The 23,088-nt window shown below is 46.3% G+C and overlaps 1 protein-coding gene across 1 annotated transcript in view; it reads left to right on the top strand.

Annotated features, from left to right (window-relative positions):
- The window catches only part of LOC309543052 (tetraspanin-36-like), a 30,357-nt gene extending 9,873 nt beyond the window's left edge, over nucleotides 1–20,484 (top strand). The window contains exons 2-7 of the mRNA XM_082242270.1: nucleotides 10,134–10,325; nucleotides 11,625–11,699; nucleotides 13,765–13,860; nucleotides 15,713–15,871; nucleotides 16,620–16,703; nucleotides 18,790–20,484. Coding sequence (XP_082098396.1) covers nucleotides 10,134–10,325; nucleotides 11,625–11,699; nucleotides 13,765–13,860; nucleotides 15,713–15,871; nucleotides 16,620–16,703; nucleotides 18,790–18,876 — 693 coding nt within the window. The 3' untranslated portion in view covers nucleotides 18,877–20,484. The remainder of the gene's footprint in view (nucleotides 1–10,133; nucleotides 10,326–11,624; nucleotides 11,700–13,764; nucleotides 13,861–15,712; nucleotides 15,872–16,619; nucleotides 16,704–18,789) is intronic.
- The last annotated feature ends 2,604 nt before the right edge of the window (nucleotides 20,485–23,088 follow it).

The raw sequence follows: 23,088 nt of genomic DNA on the forward strand, positions 1-23,088 counted from the left end.
ATTGGGAAGGTGTGCTGGAGCATGTGCAGAGTGCACCATGCACGCCAGGCATAGGCGAACTTGGCCCTCCAGATGTTTTGGGACTACAACTCCCATCATCCTGGACCACTAGACCTGTTAGCTAGGGATGATGGGAATTGTAGTCCCAAAACATCTGGAGGGCCAAGTTTGCCTATGCCTGCCGTACACCCACAGAGCAGCCACAGCAGGTGCTTACTAATTCTTCGGATGGGAGGGGTGTGGTTTTAAAGGCAGAGCATGTGGCCAGCGGCCAGATTAAGCCTCAACACTTTTTTTGAAGTGATACAGTAATGGTATTGTGAAATGTATACTGAAATTCACTATGGGTGAATCCTAGAATCATAGCACTGTAGAGTTCACAGAGACCCTGCGAGTCATCTAATCCAGCCCCCGCAATGTAGGAATCTCATCCAGTATTTATGCTGCCTTCTGCCTTTTACCTCTCAAAGCGAAACTAATAAAATAACTACTCTTGATTTTAACAGCATCAAGAATCACGGGCAGCCTCAGTGGTGCAATAAGCCTATTTCTTGCATAGCTCTCAAATGATGGGGGCAGTACCCCTGTTTCTGCATATTTCTCAAATGACGGGTCATCAATTAACACCCAGTTCTATGAGAGCAGAGAAGAAGCCGTAATTTTTCTCTAAGCAAACAAGTCATCTTATACATTCCCTTCCACCTTTTGTGGTTTGTTGTGAGGTCCGCCCGAAAAGCGGTATATAAATACTGCAGTTGCAGTTCCCAGCACCCTTAGAGTCATAGAATCATAGAACTGCAGATTTGGAAGGGGTCATAAGGGTCATCTAGTCTAACCCCCGGCAAGTCAGGAATCTTCCACCCAATGTGGGGCTCCAACCCACAACCCTGAGATTAAGGGGGTCTCGTGCTCTACCAGTTGAGCCCTTAACAAACTGCATTTCCCAGGGGGGAAGCCAAGTGCTTTAATTCATGTGGGTGTGGTTCCGTCAAAGCAAGTATTCAGCAAACTTTCCAGAACATTTCCCCCTCCCTTTCCAAGAGTCTTGACTTCTGAGGAAGTGTGCGTGTTGCACAAGACCTTCCAGCCAATTATAATTGGGCAACTGGAATTTTCCCATGTGTTTTTTAATCCCAGCTGAAAATAGTGATGGTGTTTTTCCTTGCAAATTTCAGAGAGTTGTGGTTGATGGCACTTAACCTATTCTTACCAGGAGAGGTAGCGGTTACGGGAATCTGGGGTGAACTTCCTCCTTCCTAAAGAATGCCAGTGAGGCCCTTATGCTAAGAAATAAATCAAATAATTAAAATATTGGGTAAGTGGTTTTGAGCCTGGCTGATTGAGCCAGAGAGTGATGCAACGACCTACTTGAAAAGAGAGCAGTTCTTACTCCTTCTGCCATGAGCTAAAGAGGTCTTTGGATTGTCAACTCTTGGGCTGACCTGACCTCTATGAAGGGTGTGCCACTCATCATTCTGGTTAAACCTCTTGAGATAAAGACGCCATTTTCTAAGTGCGGGAAAGTCTGAGTGCACTCGAGCGTTGAGCAAGCTAAGTTTTTGTTTTAAGAAGAAGGTATTGCTGTGAAAGAAGGCTTTCTCTGAGGCCTTACTTGGACTGTACATTTGAAGCAGTATTATACCACTTTGAATGATATCCCCCCAAGAATCCAAGTTAGTGTGATTTGTTAAAGTTGCTGAGAGTTGCTTGTTGTTGTTTAGTCATTTAGTCGTGTCCGACTCTTCATGACCCCATGGACCAGAGCACTCCTGTCTTCCACTGCCTCCCGCAGTTTGGTCAAACTCACGCTGGTAGCTTCAAGAACACTGTCCAACCATCTCATCCTCTGTCATCTCCTTCTCCTCGTGCCCTCAATCTTTCCCAGCATCAGGGTCTTTTCCAGGGAGTCTTCTCTTCTCATGAGGTGGCCAAAGTACTGGAGCCTCAGCTTCAGGATCTGTCCTTCCAGTGAGCACTCATGGCTGATTTCCTTCAGAATGGATAGGTTTTGCTTTTCTTGCAGTCCATGGGACTCTCAAGAGTCTCCTCCAGCACCAGAATTCAAAAGCATCAATTCTTTGCCGATCAGCCTTCTTTATGGTCCAACTCTCACTTCCATACATCACTAGAGAGTTGCTTGGTGAACCACTATTCCCCTCCCAGAGCCACAGTCCTCAGTGCGTTGGAATAGTCAATCCTTCTTTCCCAAAGAACTCTGGAATTGCAGTTCCGAGAGTGGAATAGGGGGTCTCCCCATGACTCTTAGCACCCTTAACAAATTAGTTCCTAGGATTCTTTTGGGGAAGGTATCTAGCTGGCTTCTGTGGATGCTTTTATTAACAGTACAGTGGAGCTCTCTGGGTTGTAATTCGGCACAGCTTATTTTTTTCAATTTGTCAATCTTTGGTGGAGATAGATCTTTGCGGTCCCTTCTCCATCTTCAGATTTTGCAAATACAGTCTAAGTGTATATTAGGGTTGCTGTACGTCTGGACATACCGAGACATTTCCAGAACATGCTTGGAATAATGCTGTCGGAAGCAGTGTCCGGGCAGAAATTGGCAAAAATGTTCCGGAAAATCTGGACGTATGGCAACGCATGTCGGCAGTGTAGTTTTTGGCGATTTTATTTTTAAAAAAGCTCCAAAAGGTCCACTTTTGTGATTTTGCTCAAAAAGTTCAACAACAAAACTAAAAAAAGCTCAATAACTTTGCCCCCACCCCATAATCTGTGTGTCTGGATTTTCACTAATTGAAATACGGCAACCCTAGCATATATTCCCCTTTTAAAAAAAGTACTGTGAAATAACTGGAAGATTGATAGGTTTGTTTGTGCCTTTAAGAAGCCTTCTGGGAAGCTGTGTTTGTTGCTACAGACGAGCCTTTTAAACTTATCTCTTCCTATGTTGAAAGGAAGGAGCCACAAAGACTGCAAGTCTATGTATGCAAGTCTCTATTACAAATCAGTTCTGATGCATTTAACAGGGTTTAGTTTCTGGGAACTGACGTTGTTTTTAAGTGCTGTGATGTCCAAGCTAGCACGGCAAAAGAGGAAGCATTTGCACTTTTAATAGTATGACAAGTTAATATCACGAACTACATCACACGAGTCTGCCTCATCATGTTCCTTATTGTTCGGCTTGGCGTGCAGAATTTCCAAGCAAATTTGTCCTCTTAATATTTTGTATTTGAGTATGTTTGTCTTTGTTTGTGTTGTATACACTCCACTACATCCTGCCAGGTTTTTTTAGGTCAGGTAACCAGAACTAGGGATGCGGGTGGTGCTGTGGGTTAAACCACAGAGCCTAGGACTTGCCGATCAGAAGGTCGGCGGTTCAAATCCCTGCGACAGGGTGAGCTCCCGTTGCTTGGTCCCTGCTCATGCCAACCTAGCAGTTCGAAAGCACGTCAAAGTGCAAGTAGATAAATAGGTACCGCTCTAGCGCATAGCTGTCAAGTGTCCCTTATTTGAAGGGACAGTCCCTTATTCCAGCGCCATGTCCCGCTGCTGTCCCTTATTGATGGATGTCCCTTAAATTTCCCTTAAATTTCAAAGGAAGCAGCTCCTCTCCCTCCCTCCCTGCCGGCCAGGGAGGAGGGAGGCTCCAACTGTGTTGCTTGGCTGTGTTGCTCACCCAATAAGAAGTCTAAGAACGACTGGGGGTGGAGCTTGCATGCCTTGTGTGTGGCTAGTTAATGCAAGCTGAGGGGGTTTTTGAATGCTGGACGCCATTTTGTTGCATGTGCTGCTGCAAACTTTGCAGTGCAAAGCCAGGCCGGGAAGCCATCTTAAGTTGAGGCTGCATAGGCCTTGTGGTGCATGTGATTCAAATTCTATTCAGTTGAACCTCTGGTTACAAAGTTGGTTGGACAGTGTTCTCGAAGCTACCAGCATGAGTTTGACCAGACTGCAGGAGGACAGGAAGACTGGAGTGCCTGGAACAGGTGAGGCCGCAGGTCCCTTATTTTGGCTGCTGGTCCCTTATTTTCAAGGCCGCTGGTCCCTTATTTTCAAATCTGTAAGTTGACAGCTATGCTCTTGCGGGAAGGTAAACAGCGTTTCCGTGTGCTGCTCTGGTTCGCTAGAAGCGGCTTACTCATGCCGGCCACACGACCCGGAAGCTGTACGCCGGCTCTCTCGGCCAATAAAGCGAGATGAGCGCCACAACCCCAGAGTCGGCCACGACTGGACCTAATGGTCATGGGTCCCTTTACCTTTACCTTTAACTAGAACTAACAAATGAGAACTCTTGCTCAGGGGTCAGCAAACTTTTCCAGCAGAGGGCCGGTCCACTGTCCCTCAGACCTTGTGGGGGGCCCGGATTATATTTTGGAAAGGGAAAAAAAAGAACAAATTCCTATGCCCCACAAATAACCCAGAGATGCATTTTAAATAAAAGGACACATTCTACTCATGTAAAAACAGGCTGATTCCCGGACAGTCTGTAGGCCTCCGGGCCTTAGTTTCCCTACCCATGCTCTTGCTGGTGCGGTGCAATGGTTGAATTGCAAGTGTTTTCACCGTTGTGTTGATGTGTCAGATCACACAACTGGAAAGCTAACCGTTGCCTGTCCGCAGCAAATTTGCTATCAGCCCCAGTCAGCACAACTCTACTGGTTGGGGCTTATGTGAGTTGCAGTCCAAACTTTCCAAAGGGCACCAGGTTGGTGAAGTCTGTTAATAGAGTCTGCCTTTCCTTTCAACTAGAGGCTTTCTCTGTAGGAAGGAACATTTTTCAGAAGGAAGTTTTCCATGACCGCTGTAATAATCAACCGCCGTTTCAGAACGAAATGTATTTTTAAATCAGAAGCATGACAAATGTCGGTCTTATGGCTGATGGACTTAATTTAAGGCCTAGCACATGGTTAGAATTATACTGAGAGCAAATAAGACTGTTGACCGCTGACAGATGATTAGTTGGCGTCTTTGTTCCAAAGATGAGCTCATAGTTTCCCTAGAAGACCTATAATGTTCGTTCAGGCCTGGCCCTATCATTTGGCAACGTGAGACTATGTCCTCGGGTAACAGATGCGGCAGAAAGGGTCAGCCTCCTGGTTGTACTGTTTGGTTGGGGATCAAAGCTTATCTAACACCAAGTTCCCCTGCTGGTCTTCGTCAGGACTCAGAGCAAAGCAACATCAGAACCTGGAGACACACTACTTGTGCTGGTCCCGGGGGGGGGGGGGAGGTACTAATACCGTATCCGAAGTTCAGTCCAGAGTCACTAGCAGGGTAGACGATCTATAGATGAGACGCGAGGTCCAAAACAGGGAGCCGGGCGGGGAAGCAGGAACGCTGGTAGGGCAGCAGCAGGAAGCCAGGCGGGTAACAGGAGCACTGGTAGAGCAGAAGCAGGGAGCCAGGCGGGGAACAGGAACACTGGTGGGTCAGCAGCGGGCAGCCGGGCGAGGAACAGGAACACCGGAGAGACAGGAGCAGGAAGCCGGGCGAGGAACAGGCACACTGGGAGTGCAGATCTAGGTCTGGGTAAAGCAGGTACTCCACAACGACGTTGCTCCCGCAACCTGGGACCGGGCTGCCTGACCTTTATCTTCTTCTAAGGCTGGGGGCGGCCCCGGCCCCCAGGAGCCCCGCCTCTCCTGGCCTTAAGGCGAGCACTCCTCCTGGGAGAGACCAGTTCCCTTCGCCTCTCTGCCCTAAGCCTCTGCAGTTCAGGAGAGGCCGAAGGGTTATTGGGCCCCGGGGGAGGCTCACTTGTAGCCACTGAGTCCTCCAGCATCTCTGGGGCCAGAATGGTCTCACCTGGTGCCTGCCCCTGAGGATCTGGCACAGGTGCAGGCTCCTCAGCATCTAGGCCTTGCCCCAGTTCAGCCGGCCCTGGAGGCGGGGACTCCTGTGCCGGCTGGGATTCCTCCGGTTCACTCCCAGACTCGGAATCCCAGGCCATCACACTACTGGTTGACCACTGTGAGAACAGGGTGATGGACTTTTGGTCTGATTCAGCAGGGATGTTCAGGGGGGGATGCACTGGGACATCCGATCTCGGTGATCACGGGTAGGAGGAGGAGTTACGCTAAGACCAGATCATGTCATTACAGAGGAGGCAGGTTTAGTCGTTGTTTGAGGACTATCCCTGCCTCCGGGTCTGGTCCTGTCCAGACGGATACTAGAATCAGCAAGGGATACCCACATAGCCTGAAGGTGCTGCTGTGCAATGCCAGGTCAATGATTCATAAGACCACTGCCATCCATGACTTGATCATGGATGGAGGATTTGACCTGGCTTGTGTAACAGAGACTTGGTTGGGTGAAGCAGATGGGCCTGTTCTTGCCGCTGCTTGTCCACCAGGTTTCTCTTACGCACAGCAACCCAGGTCATGTGGGCGGGGAGGGGGGGTTGCAGTGATTTTTAGGAAGTCATTAGTTTGCACCAGGCGTCCTATTGGGAAGACCCAGTTTTCTGAGTGCATGTTCTGGAAGTTGGGCAATAGGGGCAGTACAGGATTCCTTTTGGTGTACCGACCTCCCCGCTGCACCAAGGATTCCCTGTCCGAGCTGCTTCAGGTCGTGGCGGATGTTCTCCTGGAGACACCTAGCTTGGTCGTCCTAGGGGATTTTAACATCCATGCCGACACGACCTTACAAGGGGCCGCTCGGGACTTCGTGGAAAGCATGGCCTCCATGGGGCTGTCCCTGAATAAGTCTGGCCCAACCCATAGCCGTGGACATGCCTTGGACCTGGTGTTTACCTCTATGGATGTTGGTGATCTGACACTAAGTAAAAGCGAAACGAAAGAAGTGCCATGGTCAGATCACTTCCTGGTGCAACTGGACTTCTCTGCGACCCATCCCCTCTGCAGGGAGGTGGGACCAATTCGGATGGTCCGCCCCCGCCACTTAATGGATCCAAATGGTTTCCAGAGAGTGGTAGGGGATGCTTTATCCCATGTTGATGGCCTTTCAGCTGATTCCCTGGTGGCCCGCTGGAATGTGGAGTTAACCAGGGCTATTGACTGTTTGGCTCCGAAGCGCCCGCTCCGATTGCATGGAGCCCGGACAGCCCCGTGGTTTTCCACGGATCTGAGGGCAATGAAACAATCGTTGAGACGGCTAGAGCGCCGGTGGCGGATAACTCATTCCGAATCTGACCGGACACAGGTTAGAGCTCAACGTCGAGCCTACCAAGTGGCGATAGCGACGGCGAAGAAGAATTTCTTCACCGCCTCTATTGCATCTGCAGAAAACAGCAGCAGGAGACTTTTTCAGGTGGTTCACAATTTAGCGGAACCACCTGCAACATCGGGGCCCAGTACGGGCCACATGTTCTCCTGCAATGATTTTGCAAAGTTTTTTGCAGATAAAATCGCTCAGATTCGGGAAGAAGTAGACTCCACCGTGGGAGCAGGGCCGGGGCGGGAGAGTGCAAGAGTTCTGTCTGGTCAAGTTGAGTGGGATCAATTCCAATCTGTTACCTCCGAGGATGTGGACAGGCTGCTTGGACGAGTGAAACCAACCACCTGTCTCCTGGATCCTTGCCCATCCTGGCTAATAAAAGCAAGCCGGGAAGGGCTGGGCGATGGGCTTCGTGGGGTGGTGAACGCTTCCCTCCGTGAGGGAGCCTTCCCAGACCCGCTGAAAGAGGCGGTTATTAAACCGCTTCTTAAAAAACCATCTTTAGATGCGGCCACGATGGCCAACTATCGCCCAGTCTCAAATCTTCCATTCCTGGGCAAGGTGATTGAGCGAGCGGTTGCCGAACAACTCCAGGCACGCCTGGAAGAAGCGGACCATTTGGATCCCTTCCAGTCGGGATTCAGGCCTCATCATGGGACTGAAACTGCCTTGGTCGCACTGGTTGATGATCTCCGGCGGGCTAGGGACAAAGGTGAGAGCTGTTTCCTAGTTCTGCTGGATCTCTCAGCGGCGTTCGATACCATCGACCATAGCATCCTTCTGGACCGTCTTGAGGGGCTGGGAGCTGGGGGCACTGTTATACAGTGGTTCCGCTCCTTCCTCCTGGGCCGTGTTCAGAAAGTGGTGGTGGGGGATGAGTGTTCAGACCCCTGGGCTCTCACTTGTGGGGTGCCTCAGGGTTCTGTCCTCTCCCCCATGCTTTTCAACATCTACATGCGGCCGCTGGGAGAGATCATCAGGAGGTTTGGGCTGGGTGTTCATCAGTATGCGGATGATACCCAGCTCTACCTCTCGTTTAAATCAGAACCAGTGAAGGCGGTTAAGGTCCTGTGTGAGTGTCTGGAGGCGGTTGGAGGATGGATGGCGGCTAACAGATTGAGGTTGAATCCTGACAAGACAGAAGTACTGTTTTTGGGGGACAGGAGGCGGGCAGGTGTGGAGGATTCCCTGGTCCTGAATGGGGTAACTGTGCCCCTGAAGGACCAGGTGCGCAGCCTGGGAGTCATTTTGGACTCACAGCTGTCCATGGAGGCACAGGTCAAATCTGTGTCCAGGGCAGCTGTTTACCAGCTCCATCTGGTACGTAGGCTGAGACCCTATCTGCCTGCGGACTGTCTCGCCAGAGTGGTGCATGCTCTGGTTATCTCCCGCTTGGACTACTGCAATGCGCTCTACATGGGGCTACCTTTGAAGGTGACTCGGAAACTACAACTAATCCAGAATGCGGCAGCTAGACTGGTGACTGGGAGCGGCCGCCGAGACCATATAACACCGGTCTTGAAAGACCTGCATTGGCTCCCAGTACGTTTCCGAGCACAATTCAAAGTGTTGGTGCTGACCTTTAAAGCCCTAAACGGCCTCGGTCCAGTCTACCTGAAGGAGCGTCTCCACCCCCATCATTCTGCCCGGACGCTGAGGTCCAGCGCCGAGGGCCTTCTGGCGGTTCCCTCACTGCGAGAAGCAAAGCTACAGGGAACCAGGCAGAGGGCCTTCTCGGTAGTGGCGCCCGCCCTGTGGAACACCCTTCCCGCAGATGTCAAAGCGATAAACAACTACCTGACATTCAGAAGACATCTTAAGGCAGCCCTGTTCAGGGAAGTTTTTAACGTGTGATATTTTATTGTATTTTTGGTTTTTATGGAAGCCGCCCAGAGTGGCTGGGGAGGCCCAGCCAGATGGGCGGGGTATAAATAATAAATTATTATTATTATTATTATTATTATTATTATTCTTAAGTTAACTCTGAAAATGGTGTATCAATGGTACTTAATTCCAGTAAAATTGGCTAAAATTTATAAATTAAAATCAAATACCTGTGTTGGAGATGCAAGAAAGAAATAGGAACAATGTTTCACATGTGGTGGGAATGCCGACCTATTAAACAATTTTGGGATGAAATATATGAAGGAATCAAAAAGATGTTTAAAATATCTTTTAGTAAAAAACCGGAGGCATTCCTTTTAGGTATAATCACAAACGATACTCCTGACAATCAAAGGAAAGTATTCCTCTATGTGACAACAGCTGCCAGGATGCTCATAGCAAAATATTGGAAAGGGAGAAAAATTCCATCAATGAAAGAATGGCAAATTAAATTTTGTGAATATATAAATCTGGCAAGACTCACAGAATTCATAAGGGGACAATCGGACCAAAAATTATTAAAAGAATGGGGATGTGCTAAAGAGTATATGAAAAAACATTGTTCTGGAGTAAGCATATCGGTATGTAATGAATGATGCTTTGCAGGGTTAAAGAAAGAAAAAAATGGTGTTAAAAGTATAAAGCTAGAAGTAATCTACATTAGACACATCAACTTAGAAAGAGTAAAAATTTTGAGGTCTTAGAACAAAGGAAGGAAGTCAATATGTGTATATGTATGTAATGACTAGATTAGAATGTTGATATGGTTTTATTCGTAGATGTGTGTTTTTGTTTTTTGTTGGTTTTTTGTTCTTTTTTCTTTTGTGTTCTGTTTTTTTTTCTTGTTTGTACTGTTTTATTTCAGATTCAATGTTTGTAATTTTTGTTGTAATTTTGCATTGAAAATAAAAAATATATGGTAATAAAAAAATTAATTCTGAATTGTAGTAGGCAAGTTGTCTCGCAGCAATATGGAAACTAGGTCAAATCCTGTGGCTAGATCCAGCACAGACCAGTCTTGGAAGGAGTCATTCGGGTTCACTGGGAGGAAGTCATAGTAGTTTAAACTGGTTTATCTGATACCATTTTGAAACAACGTTTTGCTTTATATTAAGGCTGCAGCTGCTGGACTTTCTTATGTTGGTGCATACGTCCTCAACACCTACAAGGAATATGACCCTTTCCTCCAGGATAAATACCCTCTCCTGCCGGCTGTCATCATCATTTGTGTTGCCGTGGTGATGTTCGTTATCGGCCTCATTGGCTGCTGTGCTACAATCCGTGAATCCAAGATTGGGTTGGGAGTGGTAAGTAAGGAGTGCGTCACTGAAAATGCCTTCTGTAACAATTCCATGGTGCCAGAGAGAGGGAATCAGGGAGGACAAGGGCTTCTCCACACTTCCACTTTTCCACGGGGCTGAATGGTTTCCTGTTTGCTCCACAGCTTTTCCCAGACAAACCCGCTCTTTAGAGCTTAATCGGAGCAACTGTCAATCCGCTGAAAACCTGATTGATGCTTATTCCGATTCAGTGGTAAATATCAGGTTTTCCTGGGAGAAAGCGGCAGGACAACTGAAAGCCTGAATGAGCCCCAAGTGTCTGTCCACACGCTTCCAGACAAGTCACTTGCCCTATGGCTTACCTTCCCGTTGCTGGGGCCATGTACCATATTTTTCGCTCCATAAGACGCACTTTTCCCCTCCTAAAAAGTAAGAAGAAATGTGTGTGCGTCTTATGGAGCGAATGCAGGCGGGAGGCTCTGCTTAGTGCTCCCTTTAAAGAGCTGAGTGGAGCATGCGTAGAAAAGCCCCCAAGAGTGTGTGCACTCTTTAAAGGGAGTGCGGCTCTTGGGGGAGCTTTTATTCCCCTGTCCGGGATAGTCTTCGCGCGGCTATCCCAGAAGCCAGAACAGCAAGAGGCTATCCAAGAAGCCAGATCCCTCTTGCTGTTCTGGCTTCTGGGATTCAGAATATTTTTTTTCTTGTTTTCTTCCTCCAAAAACTAGGTGCGTCTTATTGTCTGGTGTGTTTTATGGAGCGAAAAATACGGAGGTTTCTTGAAGGAAAGGTAATTACCATGTAAAATTTGTGGCTGGAGATCTCTTAAGCATGCCCACTTGAGACTGAATTCCGTCATGACTAAGAAGACTTCAGAAGAGGATGGGAGCATTAATGTGAACTACACCACGTGGCAGCTCTTCAGATATTTGTAGATGGCTATCATATCTGTGATTCTCCAGTGGTTTGGCTTCACTCCGTTGTTTCTCGAGACAGATGGATGCCAACCAACCAACCAATATCATATCACTTCTCAGTCTCCTCTTCTCCAGAGTAAACATACCCAGCTCCCTCAACCGTTCCTCATAAGCCTTGGTTTCTGGACCCTTTCTCATTGTGCTTATCATCCTCTGCACGTGTTCTAGCTTGTCAATATCCTTCTTAAATTGTGGTGCCCAGAATTGGACACAGGACTCTAGGTGATGCTAGGCAACAGGTCTCTCTCATCCCCACCCCTCACACAAGGCTTCTTCACCCCAGCCTGTCATCTTAGATGTCTACAACACCTGTACACCAGCCTCTTCCTAACTAATTCTTCTTTTCCTCCAGTTCCTGATCATTATCCTGTTGGTCTTCATTGCTGAAGTGGCAGCTTTTGTCCTTGGATTCATTTACAAAGGACAGGTGGGTAAAAACAGACGTATGTACTCTGTACCAATGATGAGGGCAGGTGGGCGAGGTGGGTGGGTGGTGGAAATGCAATTATGAATTTCTCTCATTCCATGAAGACTGGGAGGCTCAACCACCTTTCCATTTACCCCTCCACCTTCCCCCAGGAAAACCTACAGTTTAGTGCTGAATCGGAACAAACAGCAATCGGGTTTTCCATGAATTGCCATTTGTTCCAATTTAGCACTAAAGAGCAGGTTTTCCAGGGGAAAGCAGTGGGTCAAAGAAATAACTGCTCAGACCCATACTCTCTAGGCTTGGGACAACTGGGAGTGCGGATGAGCTTTGGGCCAGAGCAGGGGTTAACCATACCAACCCAGAGCCAATTTCACAGCATACATTCAAAGCGCTACGATGCAACTTTAAGCAGTCATGGCTGCACCCCGAAGAATTGTGGGAGTTGCAGTTTGTTAAGGATGCCTAGAGTTGTTATGGTAAGCCTATTCCCCTCAAAGGTGACGCTGCGGTCTAAACCAGTGTTTCCCAACCTTTTTTGGGCAAAGGCACACTTGTTTCATGAAAAAAAATCTCGAGGCACACCACCATGCCAGATGGGGAAAGGTCACTTTTTACTTATGTAAAAAAAAAAAAAAAATAGTAACAGCATAGAAGGTAATGGTTAGGCTAGCATCCCTCTTCCAAATATGCTAGGTTTTTATTTGCAGGGACTGTTCTACATGGGAAAGCATTCAGCACTGTCATTCTCCCATCTGCCATCTGAATTGGTACTATTCTGGGTCAACTTACTCTGCTGCATGTGTAGATGAAAATGGCACCAAGTGTGGGGGAGGGGGCAGAACAGGTTTCAGATACAGGATATTAAGCATACACGTACTTCAGATTGAACTGGTTGCTTGCTTTGCAAGTTTTCATTTCCCAAATGACTGCCCTGGCAAGCGCAATACCTACCAGGCTCAACGCCGGTCTCGCGCTGCCGCTTCCCGCGCTCTCAAGGACCCGGGAGGAGGAAGGCGTGAAGGCAATCCCGAAGGTGCGAAAACCTCGCGCATGCGCAGGCCTTCCGCCTGCGACAGCCCAGTAGGCCGGCCGAAGTGAGCGGCGATGGGATGTGGGAGGGAGCTCGCTCGCCGCCCCGCGCGTGCCTATGTGGGGCACGTTACAGCCCCGTGACGTCAGCGCCACGCAGGCAGCCAGGCAGGCAGACGGCGAGAGCCCCGCACTGGGCGGCCTCTCCTCGCCGCCGCCGCCCCGCCTCTCGCCGCCCGACTCACCCGCCTCCCTCCCACGGCACACCAGGCAAAGTCTCGCGGCACACTAGTTGGGAAACACCGGTTGGGAAACACTGGTCTAAACCACTGAGCCTCTTGGGCTTGCTGATGGGAGGTCGGCAGTTCAAATCCACATGCTGGGGTGAGCTCCCGTTGCTCTGTCCCAGGCATAGGCAAACTCCGACCCTCCAGATGTTTGGGACTACAATTCCCATCATCCCTAGCTAACAGGACCAGTGGTCAGGGATGATGGGAATTGTAGTCCCAAACATCTGGAGAGCCAGAGTTTGCATAGGCCTGCTCTGTCCCAACCCGCAAAAGCTGTACGCAGACAAACGCCGGCTCCCTTGGACTGAAAGCAAGATGAGCGCTGCAACCCCACAGTCAAATTTGACAGGACTTAACTGTCCAGGGGTCCTTTACCTTTACTTTTACTTATTCCCCTCACAGAGCTACAATTCCCAGAGTTTCCTGTGAAGAGGGATTGGTTGTTAAATCACTCTGGAAATGGTTTTTAAAAATGCAAATATCATCACCTGGGAAGGGAGTCTGTGCTGGGAACTGCTGGGTCCACAAGGAAGGCAGAATAAGGCATTGAACCCTTTTCTTTATTGTTGGCGATTGTCACTTCAGAAAGAGAAATCACAAAGGAGGAATTTCCTCCCAATACAAATACAACTTTAGAGGAGAGGCTTTCCTCAGCTGAGGGGCTGCAATGATCTTCTCTGTTTTTTGCAGTTGAGGGGCTTTCCGTTCTTGAACAAAACCCTCACATTTCTGTCTTCCTACAGGTAAAAACAGATTTGCATGAACCAATGGTGCAATCATTCAAGAACTATGATGGGAAAACGGAAGAGTCTCACATCATAGATTACTTACAGCAAGAGGTTGGGAAACTTTATGTTCTGTTTAAAATTATCGTCACAAACTTCCTCCTCTGGTTGAAAATCCTGTTATTAGTCCTAGAACTATGAATGTTGGCTCATCTTGCATACTTTATCCTGTTTGCAGTTTCCTTCCAGTTTTTTCCCCTCCCCCCCCTTTTTAAAGAAATAACTACAGGAAAAATATCTAGTGGGCTGTTCCAGATACAGTGGTACCTTGGGTTAAATACTTAATTCGTTCCGGAGGTCCGTTCTTAACCTGAAACTGTTCTTAACCTGAAGCACCACTTTAGCTAATGGGGCCTCCCGCTGCCACCGCGCCGCCAGAGCACGATTTCTGTTCTCATCCTGAAGCAAAGTTCTTAACCTGAGGTACTATTTCTGGGTTAGCGGAGTCTGTAAGCTGAAGCGTCTGTAACCTGAAGCATATGTAACCTGAGGTACCACTGTAATCTGTTTCAGGGGTTGTTGTTTTTTAGTGTGCAGTTGGACAAGGGATGCTTTGCTTTGTGAATTTCTTTAAGGTTCCCTTCCATTCTGCCAATATTTTGCAGGAAGGATTCAATCACATAATGGCGAATGTAGGTTTGCACAGTCAGCTTGAATTAACACAGTCTTGGGCACTAAAGCCACTTAAAAACATATATAGATTTTTTTGCGGTAAGGAAAAGTGATAAGCAAAAGCACTGAAAAGTGTGGTATAATAACTGATTGACAGGCAGTCATAAATCACCTCTGTGCAAACAAATAAGAATGTGTTCAAATCAGAGTGGATATTCAGTAAAGAGCAGGAGTCATATAACCACCTCACAGACTTTGTGCAAACATATCAGGACAAATGCTGGATGAACAAGGCTTCTGGAGACACACATTCACCCCAAATGTAGTTGTTTCGCAAAATTAAACTAAGCCATTTCCTGATCTTGTGCAATCCATTCTTATTTCAAAAGGCCTATGTTCTACTTACTAAGTGTAAAAAACAATGATTTAATACAGAAGCGAAACCTATTTCAGAGATCATATTCCCATTAAATCTATCCCACATTTTCATCAAGACTGAAAGTTGCAGCTTTTAAAAACAATCGACCGGTCAGCTTCTTAAGTCACACAAATATTTTGCAGACAGAGGAATTATGTCCAGGAAATGTTTGCTCAATGTGATAGCAGATGTGCTTTTCCACTGGTATAAACCAACTGGCTAAATTCCATAATTGTGATACATAATCATCTATTTACTGCAATTGCTTTTGCCGAGTTTCTTTTAGCTGGAGCCTCTTTCATTATTCTTTTGATTCTTGCATCAGTTGCATATACACTGGTACCTCTGGTTACGAACTTAATTTGTTCCGGAGCTCTGTTTTTAACCTGAAACTGTTCTTAACCTGAAGACCACTTTAGCTAATGGGGCCTCCCGCGGCCTCCCGCTGCCGCCGCACGATTTCTGTTCTCATCCTGAAGCAAAGTTCTTAACCCGAGGTACTATTTCCGGGTTAGCGGAATCTGTAACCCAAAGTGTTTGTAACCCGAGGTACCACTGTATTCTCTCTGTGTATTGCAGAGTGGTCCTTGTGCAAGTGTAAGGGTTAGCCGCTTGTGCCTCCTTGTATCAGAACTTAGACGTCTTGTATTAGTAACACAATTGTGTCAAAACAGACTCCCTGCAACCTCTGATTATGCATTTCAAAAATGTAATTGCGGTGTTTTCATGAGGCTCAGTACATTTTTTAAAGATGGCTCAAACAAGGCAACAGTTCTTTTTTTGTTTAAAGATTTGTAACACACACTTTTGAGATCTCACACATTCTTGAAAGTGACACACCCTGTTTGCTTTCATTCACGATTTCAATCTTTGCAGCTTCAATGTTGCGGAGTCGACAACTACACCGACTGGATTGGTAGCCAATGGTTCAATGCCACCGGCAACCACAGCGTTCCTGTAAGCTGCTGCAAGCGAGACGTCATTAAGGAAAACTGCACAGGGCAGCTGAGTGACCTGAAGTTTCTCAATACACAAGTAAGGGCACGTTGCATTCAGGACTTGCATGGGAATAACAGAATTGCTGGGGACCTGGAACCCAAGGCTGGTGCAATCCATCTCTTAAGATGATTGCAAGGTGTAAATAAAGCAGCAAGATTTTGAAAATCCTAACATTCGGGATTTCTGGCTACCCTTCAGAACAGTTCTGGCAGAGATTCCACACTGGCTAACAAAAATAATGACACTTTATCCAGCCATCAGTTCTTTCCTGTTTTGTTTTTGTGGAAGTGGTGTAAACTGCTGATATCTGCAACTGTAACGGATGGGGGAGACATTCAATTCTGTTAGCATTTTGATGGGAAACAGCATAACTTGTCCTTCCCAAACCAAAGCAGGAACAAAAACATCACCACCTTTGAAATTCGACCTTGTCCAAATTTTGCAGTGCAGTTCTCAAACCCAAACGATGTGTGCAAACGTGTACATGCTTGTGAAGATAGCATACAAAGTGCACCGAAGTTGGGGAAATTGCATACCAAAAAAAAAAAAATGTGTTTATTAGGAGGAAAATTACACTGGAAAGGTGAAAAACTTTCAAGGGTTTTTTTTTTTTTTTTTTTTAAAAAAAAGATGCAATTTGCTTAAGAAATTGTGTGAACTGAATTTAAGGTGGGGAAATTGAGAGGGCCGAAATAGATTTCTCTTTCCTTAATGGCCATTCTCTCTCTCTCTCTCTCTCTCTCTCTCTCTCTCTCTCTCCTACATCTGCAAATTCTCCCTGCAGGGCTGTGAGGAGAAGGTGGAGTCTATTCTGCAGAGTGTCCTCAACTACGCTATGCTTGTCATCCTAGGATTTGCCATTGTGAAGGTATTTATACACTGACCTTGACACGAATGCCCCAGAGCAGAAAGGTACACAGTCTGAACCATAAATTAAACAACAAGTTTCAAAACATAAACAACAAGTTTCAAAACAGCATTAAATCAAAACAAAGGATTCAGGCTACCGTGCAAGTTTTTCAGTGCTAGGTGGAAACCTTCCAATTTGCCCTGGGCATTTTATACTTCAGGTGATGTTTAAAAATTCTGTTTTATCCTGCCTTTAGCTTCTTTTGATTTTTTGTTTGGTTCGGTTTTGTGTTGCTACTGCCTTCGTGTTCAGAATGTGACCTTTCTGGTAATATCATAGAATTGTAAAGTGGGAAGAGTCCCCAGGAAGGGCAGTTGCTGGTTCGTGGTGAGGGAATGAACTAGGTGAAACTTTGTGGCCTGATCCATCAGGGCCTTAAGTTTTGATTCCCTCTGAATCCTTGGTTTGCTTAGCCTTTGCCTTGCCATTATCCAGTATGTTTCTGAAAGCATAATCAAACAACATTGCCACCTGTAGGCAAGCAAAATTTAGTGCTTCCCAATTGCCTGTAGTGCTCCTTTAAAGAAACTAGAATCTGACAGGTGTTCTAATGGCACTGGGACAGTGTTTTTATTTCATGTTCATAGTTAGCCTATACAGTGGAACCTTGGTTCTCCAACGTAATCCTTTCTGGGAGTCCGTTCGACTTCCGAAACGTTCAAAAACCAAGGCGCAGTTCTGATTGGCTGCAGCAGCTTCCAGCACTCAAGCAGAAGTTGTGTTGGACGTTCCGCTTCCGAAAAACATTCGAAAACCAGAACACTTACTTCCGGGTTTGTGGCGTTCGGGAGCCGATTTGTTCATCAACTAAGCCATTTGAGAACCAAGGTTCCACTGTATACCCTTTCGCATTTCAGCAGAAATCTCTCAGCGGCCTATGAATCCCAATGAAAAGGAATAAATAAAAGCAATCTGTGCAAATTTCGCATTCGAAACCAAGCAAAACAACAAAGAACCACAAATGCAAATATACAAGACATCAGGATATATCAAGATATATCAAAATGCGACATAATAATGTTATAAGCATTTCATAAACGTTACAGGAAACATAGAGGGTATGATTCATAGAATCATAGCACTGCAGAGTTGGAAGGGACCACGAAGATCATGTAGTTGTAGCCTCTACAATGCAGGAATCCTTTACCCAACGTAGGACTTGAACCCATGACCTTAAAATTAAGAGTCTCATGCTCTACCAGCTGAGCTACCCATCTAATGAGTCCCATCCATGGAAGCCTTGCACAAGGACTTCCACTTCCACAATGGGGCTTCCACCCTCTCCCCTGCCCCCACCTGTGCCCCCGATATTGGCTCTGTGGGGGTCAGAAGAACCCCCAGAACAACATGTGGGGCACAGAGAAGAAGGGAAATTGTTTCATCTGGCGAGCTGAAATGCTTGACAAAGCGCAACGTTGAATTCCTCCCATGATGCCATTTCCAAAATCTGCACATTCCCAGAACTCAAAACTAATCCAAGTACATAACCCCCAAATACACCCAACTATCTCCTCACGTGGGTGGCATTGTGGGTTAAACCACAGAGCCTAGGGCTTGCTGATCAGAAGGTCGGCAGTTCGAATCCCCGCGACGGGGTGAGCTCCCGTTGCTCGGTCCCTGCTCCTGCCAACCTAGCAATTTGAAAGCACGTCAAAGTGCAAGTAGATAAATAGGTACCACTCCAGCGGGAAGGTAAACAGCGTTTCTGTGCGCTGCTCTGGTTTGCCAGAAGCAGCTTAGTTATACTGGCCACATTACCCGGAAGCTGTCTGTGGACAGACGCCGGCTCCCTCGGCCAATACAGCGAGATGAGCGCCGCAACCCCAGAGTCGGTCATGACTGGACCTAATGGTCAGGGGTCCCTTTACCCTTTACCTTTACCTCCTTACAGCCACTAAATCATTTCATCCATTTAAGTTTAAATAGATTACAAAAGGGGGCCTTAACATGGGCAGTGGGGTGGGGATTCAACTTTCAAACTCTTTAAGCGCCATGAACATTGCTGGTTCTATTTAAAATAATAACAATAACCTTCTCATTTCAGTTCTTTGGAATGCTTAGTGTCTGCGTGCTGACCTGCAAAAGAGAAGAGCACAATGGTTACCATCCTTTGTCGGGGACGTTCGCTTGACCGGAAGATGGAGAGTGACCCTTTGTTCTGCTCTTCCAAGATAAAATGGACTTGGGAAAGATGCTCTGAGCAGAAAATGTTTTGCCTGCTTTTGTAAAATGCTGAATCCTTATCTGGGTGAACAGAAAGGAGATTCCTTTCAAAGCTTCTTATTAAATGTGACCTGTCTTGGATTTAACCTAGCTACTGGTGATTCCACTTGAGAATCTTTGAGAATCTTTGACGTAGTTCAGGCGTACGAAATTTGTGTCCAGATGTTTCTAAACTACAACGCCCTCTGGAACGCCCTCCCACCAGATGTCAAAGAAACAAACAACTATCTGACTTTTAGAAGACATCTGAAGGCAGCCCTGTTTAGGGAAGCTTTTCATATTTGATGAATTAATTGTATTTTAATATTTTGCTGGAAGCCGCCCAGAGTGGCTGGGGGAACCCAACCAGATGGGTGGTGTATAAATAATAAATTATTATTAAATTATGTTATTATCACCCCTGGCCATTGGCCATGGAGTTGTAGTGTAGCAACATCTGGAGGGGCAAAGGTTCCCCACACCTGATGTAGCTGAACTGAAGTGACTCCCTTTCCTTAGAACAGCATATGAAGCCTTAAACCTTAAAAGGTAGCCCAGCAGGTACCATTCTGACGTTTCACAGGTGAATGTGGTTCTCCCCTCCTCCCCAAACCTTGTTAGATTTATTAACATAAATTATTTTTTCAAACTATTAAAGGACTCGGTGTATTCTCCCTTGCCTGCTGGGTGTTCTGAATGCAGGAGAAGGTTTTCAGCATTCAGCAGCGAAAGACAGTCAGAGAGGAATCTTGTCTCACTTCTTGGAATGTGGGCACTGCAAAATAACAGATAGATTTTAAGTGAGTGTTGGCATTTGCTGGAGGTTTTGGAAAGCCGCAAATTTCACCTGGGACTATCAGCATTCAGATGTGAATGTCAACATGGTACCACCATCCACATTCCCTACCTAGACTCTTAAGGGTGGAGGGGTGAAACTTTTGCATGTTGTGCGCAGAACTAAACAACTACTGATGTCAGCTTTGATAAACTAATTCACACCAACACCAGCTTTTCACACAAGATGAAGTGACCAGCAGTATAAACCTGATAGCACTAGACAGTGTCTGGATTAAGGCTGTGTGATCCTGAGATCCATGCTTAGTCACTTGCCTTGTTGACGTTTGCACTGGATCAATCCCATGCCATATCTCAAAGCACCAGAATGCATATGAAATCTCCTGGCTGGACTGGGAGCGTTATGTCGGGTGGAGCAACTCTGTACACACTGCGATTCAATGTGGGAATTTGTTAAGGGTTTTGTGCTGCCTAACTTTAGGAGTGATTGGAACACACCTGAATCCTACATCTTTAGAGAGTGCGCTGAGAAACCATTTGAAGCAAATACGATTTGAACAGCCACTTACAAGTGTATCATAGTGAAAATGTGGTGCAGGCTTTATTTATGCTTTGCATTGTTTTACTTGCTTCTGGTATCACATTTAATACATACAGTGTCCTTTGCGCTTTTGTGAACAGTGGAACAACTTAGGTATCATACGTACTGTTGAAAAATAAAATGACACTTCCCTTTTCCAAACACCTTTGCTTTAGTTTCTTGAGGGCTTCAGGAATATTTGGACTATAGATAAATAAGTTCCTTTTTAACCCCAAATAAATAAATAAAGGTTAATTACATGATGTTTTATTTTAAAGAGAATGAAATGGCTGGATGAGAGAAAAATCGTATTAAGAGAGAAGCAAGAAACCTGCTTCACCTGTCACATTAAGCAAAATTATAACTTTCCGGAACCATGCTAATGTGCTGGCTCTGAGAGACAAGCTGGCACCCACTTAGTTCCTTCCCAGTCCCTTTGGCATGGCACTGTGGAGCAGGCAGCTAAGCCAAGGTTTGACCTGACATGCAGCTGGGACCACTGGGATCACGGTTAATCTCTCTCCTTAACCACGATCTGCAGCTAGGGACAAACAGTTAATGAGAGGGGTTAGGACCCTCTACTCCCCTCGCAGAGCTACAATTCTCAGAGCGGTTTAGCAATCAATGCCTTTCCCCAGGTGATTCTGGAAACTGTAGCTCTCTGAAGGGAGCACAGGTGGCCTAAATATTATCAGCACCCTTAACAAACTACAGTTCCCAGTTTTTGGGGTGGGGGTGGGGCAGAGAAAGCCATGACTTGAAAGTCGCAGGATACTGTTTTAAATGTCTATTTGCAGTAAACAAATAAGGACATTGGCAGGATTATTGTAATAATCTGCGGTTTCATAAGAGCGTATATTTAAAGTAGATGACTAAAAGAATAAGTCATGTTAATTTAGAATATGCAGGAAATGTAAAAAATAAATTTAAGGAACCTCAGAAAGAGGAAGGAAGTCGAGTTTTGAAATGTTAGAATGACTGTAAACCCATTGAAATGTATATAACTGAAAATCACAAATATAAAATAGAACAAGATACTGTTTTAAATATCTAGTGTAGATCACTCTGATCTAGCCTGGATTTGTGGCACTGAGGTAAGAGTACAGTTGACCCCTTTCTCTACGCCGTTTCCCCAAATGGGGACACTTTGAAAGCACATAAAAATGTTTCCACATTGAGGGAGCTAAATGATTGCAAAGGATAAATTCCTAGATTTCTTCTGTGAGCAGCTGCCCCCCATTGCCACTCAAGATGTGATTAGTCGGGGCTTCAAACATAACTCGAAAATTGCACCTGCAAACATCGAGCTAGACCCTTTTGACGTCAGTGGTTCCGCCTCCTCTTATATTTCTTAGGCGAGCGGGGGCGGGGGGGGAGTTGGTCTGCGCGTGCTCTCCTCCCTAGAAATACATTAAAGACGCACACCTTCACTTTCGGTTCTTAGCCACACGTCGCAGGACAAGGAACCTTAGAAAAATCAATAAGTGTGACACACAGCCAGCATTTCTGGTGAAAATGGAACGTCGCCGTTATCCGTTGATTCTGTATGAAGACTAATATTTCTCTGTGGGCAAGACTAGCACTTAATAATAATTATTATTATTTATTTATACCCCACCCATCTGGCTGGGTTTCCCCAGCCGCTCTGTGCAGCTTCCAACCAAATATTAAAAACAATACAGCATCAAACATTTAAAACTTCCCCAAACAGGGCCGCCTTAAGTTGTCTTTTAAAAGTAAAATACAGTGGTACCTCGGGTTACAGATGCGTCAGGTTACAGATTCCGCTAACCCAGAAATAGTACCTCGGGTTAAGAACTTTGCTTCAGGATGAGAACAGAAATCGTGCGGCGGTGGCACAGCGGCAGCGGGAGGCCCCATTAGCTAAAGTGGTACCTCAGGTTAAGAACAGTTTCAGGTTAAGAACGGACCTCCAGAACAAATTAAGTTCTTAACCTGATGTACCACTGTAGTTGTTTATTGCCTTGACATCTGCTGGGAGGGCGTTCCACAGGGCAGGTGCCACTACCGAGAAGGCCCTCTGCCTGGTTCCCTGCAACCTCACTTCTCGCAAGGAGGGAACCACCAGAAGGCTCTCGGAGCTGGACCTCAGTGTCCAGGCAGAACGATGGGGTGGAGATGCTCCTTCAGGTATACTGGGCAGAGGCCGCTTAGGGCTTTAAAGGTCAGCACCAACACATTGAATTGTGCTCGGAAACGTACTGGGAGCCAATGAAGATCTTTTAGGACCGGTGTCAGCACTTGACATCCCTGGAATGTCAATATACCTGGAAGTGTCAACAAGTACTATCTTGCGATTCTTACAGCAGAAAAAGATGCGAGATGGGTCTTATCTCTATAGCTTGTATCTCTATTGTATTCTGTCATTAAATCTATGGTTGCCAGGATTTTAAGGTTAGAGTAGCCAATGGATAGAGGGACCTCACTCTGAAACCCATATGTTTACCATGTAGATGAACAGCAAAGGTTATTTGAGATGGGACTTCCTGGTGGCTTTTGACTCATTATATATATAGTCTCTATTGCTGCTATAATAATAGGGAATTAATTCAGGTCTTTTCAACAGTCGAAATGTGAAACCCTCTCCCGCACCTCCAAACTCAGCCCTAAGAACAATGAAGTAGGCGCAGAGGCATGAAAGGTCGAAGCAGAGGCAGAAACCGGGCTGGAGACGTCCAGATTCTTGATGCGATAGAAATAATAGCAAGCCTGCACAAAGGAAAACGCCATTCACACGGATATCGC

Source organism: Podarcis vaucheri (genome assembly GCF_965113315.1).
Source record: "Podarcis vaucheri genome assembly, chromosome: 11".
Classification (NCBI taxonomy): domain Eukaryota; kingdom Metazoa; phylum Chordata; class Lepidosauria; order Squamata; family Lacertidae; genus Podarcis; species Podarcis vaucheri.